Raw genomic sequence first — 7,577 nt, 5'->3', positions numbered from 1 at the left:
AAATTCCTGACAATGGAGATAATTGAATATTTTTCTTCTTTTACCATATTTACCATGTTGTCCAACATACAAATGCACCATGGGAAGATTAGAACACAGTACAGTAAATTAAAATAAATGTATATGCCCAATGGTGCCCTAAGCAAATCACACTGGCTGCCCCCCCCCCATACATACACAAAAAAGTTTTTTTTTTCTAACTCGAAATTTGGGATTTTTGCAAATTAAGAGCAAACTTTCCAACATTTCAAAATATAAACTTTCATTTGAACCTCATCATTGTGCATTGAGGTTCCTCTTTATTGTGTAACAGAACAGCAATTTAAGAAGCAACCCTTTAGAAAATAAATAAACGATAAATATGATTAATCAGTTGTCAATTGGTAGTTTTTCGTTTATTTTGCTTTTAATTGCATTGATGTTTACTGTGCATTTAAATTAAAATACGTAGTGTTTGATCGCACCCTCTAGAATTTGGAAACTTTATAATTTGGATAGAAATGTTGAAAGAGGCGTCACACACTTGAATCAAAGCCAAGTTGGCATTATTTCATTTCCCATATCTAGGCTCAATGAACAACTTTGGATATCTACTCCGAGTCGGGAGATGCGTCTGGTGAAGTGGATGCAGAGGAGCGGTCCGTTTCCTCCAGTTCCTTGTTGAAGCCACCGCCAGTGTTCAACGAACCCGAAGAGGACGACGCGCGCACCGGCGTGGACGTGCCTTCCTTCTCGCGCTTTTTCTGCTTCATGCGCCTGTTCTGGAACCAAATCTTCACCTGGGTTTCATTAAGCTCGAGAGTGGCAGCGATTTCAACTCGCCGTGCTCGGGTCAGATATTTGCTGAAGTGGAACTCCTTCTCCAATTCTGTGAGCTGCCGTGTGGTAAAGTTGGTGCGCATGGTGTTGTTTGCACCGGCCAGGCCGAAGTCAGTCACTTTAACTGAATAAATAAAAACAAACTATACGTTATGCAACAGTTTTATATTAGATGCGACAGAAGTTCGACATTGACTAATGGATAAATGAGTGTGCGTAATTTTGGAGGCTTCGTGTTGCGCACAACGTTAAAGAGAAAACCATTTGCTTCCCCTTTTGACTTCTGTTTATTTATAGTGTGTGCTCGCGCGTGTTCGTGGGTGTGTGCGTAATTGTGTGCGTAATTGTGTAATTCACCGGTCGTCTTTTTTTTTTATATGAAACTAAAATGATGACATGCTCAACTAGCCAACATTTAATTATTTTATACAAAACTGGATTATCTATAGGCTCCTCCCACTCGCAGTTAGTTCAACAAAATGAAAACGTGAGACATTTTTTCCATCAATGTAATCACAATTTCGTCGTTTGAGTTCCCTATAATGCAATTTTTACTTTATATTAGTTTGAGGTCGATCATTTTTATGCTAAGACATTTTGAAACTGGAGCGCTCACAAGTAAAAATTTGCGACACACGAACGCACGCGCACAACTCACCTGTTTTAGGTGGATTCCTCTTCACCTTCATCCAATCAAATGTTTGTCCCTGTCCGACTGGCTGATTCTCCTCGTCCTCCCTCTTTCGCTCCAGGGAGATGGGTACCTCTCCATATCCTCCCCCGTGCAGGTAGTCCACTGCGTCCAGACTCGAGCTAACCTGAGATGGGTAATGGGAACCGACGAGGGCGCCTTGAGGCCCACAATAAGCTGTAGTCAGGGTTCCATAGCTTGGACCACCAGTGGGGGTCGAGGTAGCAAATGTTGATTGATGATAATAGGTAGATGTTACTGGATCGTCCAGGAAATATTGAGGATGGATGGTGTTGGCAGGGCTTGTCGTATAGTCAGTGTTTGTGGTGCAGGCCTGCTCCAAATAGGCCCCGTTATTGACAGTACTTCCGTTATGGTAGGAAGACAATAATCCGCTTTGTGTGTTGAGAAGTTGATGATAGTAGCCATTATGTGTGTGTTGATGCTCATGATGAGGTTGTTCATGATGCTGGGCCGGTTCTGTTGTCTCACTCGGTCCTCCGCTGTCAGCACTCAAGCGTTCATTATAACACAACCTGGAACTTCTTGACACGGTGATGGGATCTTGAGGAGCGGATTGGTCCGAGTGGATGCTGTCGTTGGTCAGCTGGAAATCTTGATGCTGATCCAAAGGATGATGATGCAATTGCTGATGGTATCCAGATTTAGGTCTACAATAGGATCGATTACTAACTGAATATTGCATAAATGAGTTCATATTCGATGTGTCCATGCAGACTCTTTAGGGACAAATATTCGGGGAAAAATCTAAAATGGAAAAAGATATTGGTCAATAATGACTTGGCTGCAAGAAAAAATATATTTTTTAAAAATCTATGCTGTTAACCAAAATCATAAAAATAATATAGAGAAACAAAGAAGCAAGACAAAAAAAAAAATGGAGAAGGCTCTGTTACCACCAAATGGAATCAGACATAAGTAGCCTAATGGTCTCTGTTTGAGATGCGCTTGCGTGTGCGCGCGTGCGTGAATGTGATTGTGTGTCGCGCGTATACGTGTTCCTATAAGTTTACGCAAAAGCAAGGCCAAAAAAAAAAAAAATCCGCGTGCGGAATTCTGAGACTCGCTGATGATGCAAAACAACGCAACAGGGCAGAAAAAAGTCAAGTCACCTTTTTGTGGTCACACAGGTAATAATCCGTCTTCTTCCATCCTGTAAATCATTTTCTTCTCACACTCGGCTTTCCTCTTTTACATGTCCCCTTCTGTTTTTCGTGTCACTTCTTTTCTTACCTCCCCGGGTCACGTGACTTGTCGTCACGTCGCCTTGGGTGACCAAAAACCCCAGAATCTTGTTTGACCGGTGGACGAAGCGCGGGGTGCGTGTGCGCGTAAAACGGAGAATGAGGAACAGGGAGGACTTAGGTGCCCGCGTTTTGTATTTGCGCACGCGCCTCATCCATCACTCGCCGTGACATGGGCACGACAAAGAGACTTCAATCAAACTGACCCATCAATCTGATATCAGCACGAATCTGTCAGGGCGGAGAGAGGGTGAGGGAATAAAAGAGTTGTGAACCAGCCTTCTGCTCCCTGGCATCTTCGTTGAAAGAAAAAAAAACGCTTTAAATTTTCTTTTTTAAACATTACAACTACAAGTAAAAGAAGTTGTACTTCCTTGTAATGTCTATGCAGTACATTTTGTACTTTTCAGCATGATTGGATAAAATAGCTAATTACAAATGTTGCTCCTCTGATTTTAATGAGTGAGGGCCACCTGCTCCTCTCAAATTTTAATAATTGTCTTCTAGTGTGTGGTTGAATTATAAACCACCCTGGGATAATCCGGAGTAAACGGTCTTCAAATTAACTTCAGGAATTCACTTTAAATCAAACATTAAAATGCTTTCCTTTTTCTTCTTTGTAGATTTTTTTTTAAATAAAAAGACCAGGAATAATATAATACATTGCATGAGAGGATCAGAAACTTTGGGGAATCAATTTGATTTCTAACAATTGGATTGGGATGTGTGTTTGACCATGTGTTTGCTAATGGAATAATTTTGCTGATCTGTTATAGCAACGAGATTAAGGGAGACAGCAGACCTTCTGGTTAACCAAATACTTTTTTTTTTTTTTGGTCCATCAGGAAAGAAGAAATGGTGACATCACAATGTTCTGTGTGCAGATCAGTTATCACCATACTTTGGAGATATACTTTTTATTTTTTTTATTTTTAAAGACCATTGCAAATATTTATGGAAGGCGGTATACTCTTAAAGTAAATAATTTTCCTGCTTAAGTATAAAAGTTCTTACTGACAAGCTTCAGAAAAAGGAATTTGTCAAACCATGGTGAGTGGCCGGACAGCAAACAGAACTCCAACTCACCCCCCCCGCTATATGTAAGTCATGACGAGTGATGTGGGTGGGTACAAGGATGGCGGTTAATGATCACATAGTGAATGAAAGGACACAGACTAAAATAAGTGGGTAGGAAGAATGCAGGAACAGACTAGTACAAGATGACCATCAAATGACACCCACATGACTGTCTGGGTAGTGACTACAGGGCAGAAAGAAACTGAGGTTAAAAGGTTAAAATTTTAATTATGTGTCTAAAAGTCCTATTATGATTCAAGTCAAGTCAATTTGAGCTATATAGCCCTTATTTATATTATAAAGTCCCCAAGTGGAAGCATGTAAATACTTAACAATTTTGATCCATTTGAATTATTTTCCATTTCCAATTTCACAGACCATCTGCAATACCGCTCCAAACCACTAGAGGGCCGCGGACCATTGGGTAACAATTTCTGCACTAATACAGTTGAGAAGGGACAAAGAATTACTGTTTCAAGGTGATGTGGTGAAAAGAGAGAATTTAGCTCAAATAAGCAGGATGGATCACTGGGATCAAACAACTTTTGTGTTCTATTCACTGAAATTCAGGAATATTCAGTCCCATTCAGGCCTCAATTTCTTCTAAGCAGGACAAAAGTGGCCTCAGTTAGATGATGTTAAATAATGCATAACTGTTTTTTTTTTTTTATAGTCCATATATTGTAATTTATTTCTCTACTTCTTGTTGACTGCTGCTGGTCAACAATGGATCGAAGTGTAAATTTATTATGATTCAAAGCATAACGTTTGAACATACAGTTTGATACGTGGACGAACACAAGGAAAAGATTTGCGCAAAAAAAAAGATGAGATACTGAGATCACCACCTCAATGCCTCGGGTGTACCTAGAAATCTGCCCATAAAATATATTAACATAATCGGTGACAATAGGCAGCGAGAGAGAGAGAGAGAGAGAGAGAGAGAGAGAGAGAGAGAGAGAGAGAGAGAGAGAGAGAGAGAGAGAGAGAGAGAGAGAGAGAGAGAGATTGGTTAGGTGTGCTTCGATAATCTTGCTCTTCTGGCTGTCACTGTCTGTCGACCAGCTGCCACGTTTTAATATGGCGTAGTCCTTTATCTTTTGTATCACACTCACCGTGACTGTTATGATTTCAGCCCGGGTGTGTGCTATTTCAGTGTTTCGCTACCAGTGTGTGTTCCATAGTGTAGTGGTAAATGCTCTGGGCTCTCACCCAAGCGACCCCGGTTCAAATCCCAGTGAGATCTAAAATATTTTATCATAGAAAAATTTGCAACACAGTTGCTCGTGTGCTGCCCCATATAACCATTATAACTATTTGCTTGTGAGCTGCTCCATATATCCATGAATATTCCATGCAATGTGAGCGAGGCTTCCATAGTGTAGTGGTTACCGCTCTGGACACTCACCCCAGCGACCCGGGGTTCAACTCCAAGTGACACCTAAAATTTTTATCATAGAAAAATTTGCAACACAGTTGCTCGTGTGTTACCTCATATATCTATGTGCTTGTGAGCTGCTCCATAAAACCATTTATATTCCATGCACTGAGAGTGAGGGTTCCACAGTGTAATGGTTAGTGCTCTGGACTTTTACCCCAGCGACCCAGGGTTCAAATCCCATTGAGACCTAAAACCTTTTATCATAGAAAAATTTTCAACACAGTTGCTCATTTGCTGCCCCATATAACCATTATTACTATTTGCTTGTGAGCTTCTCCATAAAACCACAAGTGTCAAGCTCTAGTCCTCGGGGCCGCGTTCCAATATGTTTTCTAGCTTACCCTCGTTAAGCGCAGGTGCGTGAAAACTTTTAGCTTCTTTCACAGTCAAAAGGAGCTAAAAGTTTTCACGCACCTGCACTTAACGAGGGAATCACACGGACACTCCATTAGGTACACCGCCATTTTCAAGTGTACCTAGTAGCAGGCCACTTTATTGGGGAAATATCATGGTCAAAGATAACAGGTTTCAAGCTTGAGTCCTCGGGGCCGCGTTCCAATATGTTTTCCAGGTTACCCTCGTTAAGTGCACCTGCGTGAAAAGTTTTAGCCACTTTCACGTTCAAAAGGAGCTAAAACTTTTCACGCACCTGCACTTAACGAGGGACTCACACGGACTCTCCATTAGGTACACTATTTATTAGGGAAATATGGTCAAAGGTCACAGGTGTTAAGCTCTAGTCCTTGGGGCCTGCATTAACGAGGGAATCTTGGAAAACATATTGAAATGTGGCCCGAGGACTAGAGCTTGACACCTGTGGTTTTATGGAGCAGCTCACAAGCAAATAGTTATAATGGTTATATGGGGCAGCACATGAGCAACGGTGTTGAAAATTTTTCTATGATAAAATAATTTTGGTCTCACTGGGATCTGAACCCAGGTTACTGGGGTGAGAGTCCAGAGGACTAACCACTACACTATGGAACCGTCACTCTCATTGCATGGAATATATATGGTTTTATGGAGCAGCTCACAAGCAAATAGTTAAGTATAATAAGTATAGTTAAGTATAATATAATAGTTAAGGTTATATGGGGCAGCGCACGAGCAACTGTGTTGCAAATTTTTCTATGATAAAATATTTTAGATCTCACTGGGATTTGAACCGGGGTCGCTTGGGTGAGAGCCCAGAGCATTTACCACCACACTATGGAACCCTCTCTTAAGCTGCTTGGAATCTATATGGTTTTATGGAGCAGCTCACAAGGAAATAGTTATAATGGTTATATGGGGCAGCACACGAGCAACTGTGTTGCAAATACTTCTGTGATAAAATATTATAGGTCTCACTGGGATTTGAACCCAGGTCACTGGGGTGAGAGTCCAGAGCACTAACTACTACACTACAGAACCTTCACTCTCATTGCATGGAATATACTATATGGTTTTATGGAAATCAGAGCATGTAGTTCAACGGGAGAACTTGGATTGTTCATTTTTCACCAACGTAAAATACACAGTCAAGTCGAGACACCTCGACTGTGATAGCCACTCAGCCGCTGTCAGAACAACAGAGCGTCTTTAAAAGTGACTTTGTTCTTAATGTCTAAAACAGTAAACAAAGCCATATTGATTCTTTCAGATTTTGATCATAATCACTTTCAATAGTTTATTCCTTACAGTCTAAAACCTTTTTTTCAAAAACTGTCACTTTCATTTACAAAAGAAATACAATTTAAAGAATATTTAGTAATTATTTTTATTCAATTAAAAATAAATCAAGTCTAAATAATGTATCCATTTTACTTTTAAAAATGTTACAATTATTTTTCGATTTCAATAATACGGACCACCTGCAATACCACAACAAACCGCTAGAGGGCCGCGGACCACCGATTGACAATCGCTGGGCTAAAGGATTGTTGAACCATATTGTTATATTTATTTTACTATACTGTTTATAATAGCCCACAAGGAAAATATATGTCTATATGTCGTGAAACAGATAATAGTATCCACTATTTTTAATCATTTATTTAGAACATTATATTGTCATTGTGAAACAATTCCCCATCGTTATTTTATTTTTAATAGCAGTAGAAGAGTGGAAGCGGTTGTAATAAAACGATGCAGTTCGAGTTAAAAAAAAAAAACAATGACGCTTTCTCTCTGCCTTTCTTTTCTCTTCCCCACAGCCCCAAACGCGCGCGCGCACGCACGCACTAACACAAGCACGTACACGAAACCGCGCACGCGCACACAGCTTGTCCTGTAATGGCTGCCA

At 40.5% G+C, this 7,577-nt stretch overlaps 1 protein-coding gene across 1 annotated transcript; it reads right to left on the bottom strand.

Moving 5' to 3' along the window:
- Nucleotides 1-590: 590 nt before the first annotated feature.
- Nucleotides 591-2,960, bottom strand: hoxb1a (homeobox B1a). Its single transcript, XM_049745172.2, has 3 exons — nucleotides 2,644-2,960; nucleotides 1,478-2,278; nucleotides 591-943 (listed from the first exon to the last, which is right to left on the bottom strand). Exons 2-3 carry the CDS (start codon nucleotides 2,241-2,243, stop codon nucleotides 591-593), a joined length of 1,119 nt encoding a protein of 372 aa, XP_049601129.1. The 5' UTR covers nucleotides 2,244-2,278; nucleotides 2,644-2,960.
- Between the last annotated feature and the right edge of the window lie 4,617 nt (nucleotides 2,961-7,577).

This window comes from Syngnathus scovelli, chromosome 16 (genome assembly GCF_024217435.2).
Source record: "Syngnathus scovelli strain Florida chromosome 16, RoL_Ssco_1.2, whole genome shotgun sequence".
Classification (NCBI taxonomy): domain Eukaryota; kingdom Metazoa; phylum Chordata; class Actinopteri; order Syngnathiformes; family Syngnathidae; genus Syngnathus; species Syngnathus scovelli.
Note: the sequence above shows the minus strand (reverse complement) of the source record. Positions and strands in the feature narration are given on the sequence as shown.

Coding starts and splice junctions, on each gene's coding strand:
- hoxb1a (XM_049745172.2), bottom strand. CDS start 2,243: ATGGACACATCGAATATGAACTCATTTATGCAATATTCAGTTAGTAAT. Junction 944..1,477: donor GAGGAATCCACCTAAAACAG/GTGAGTTGTGCG, acceptor TTATTTATTCAG/TTAAAGTGACTGACTTCGGC.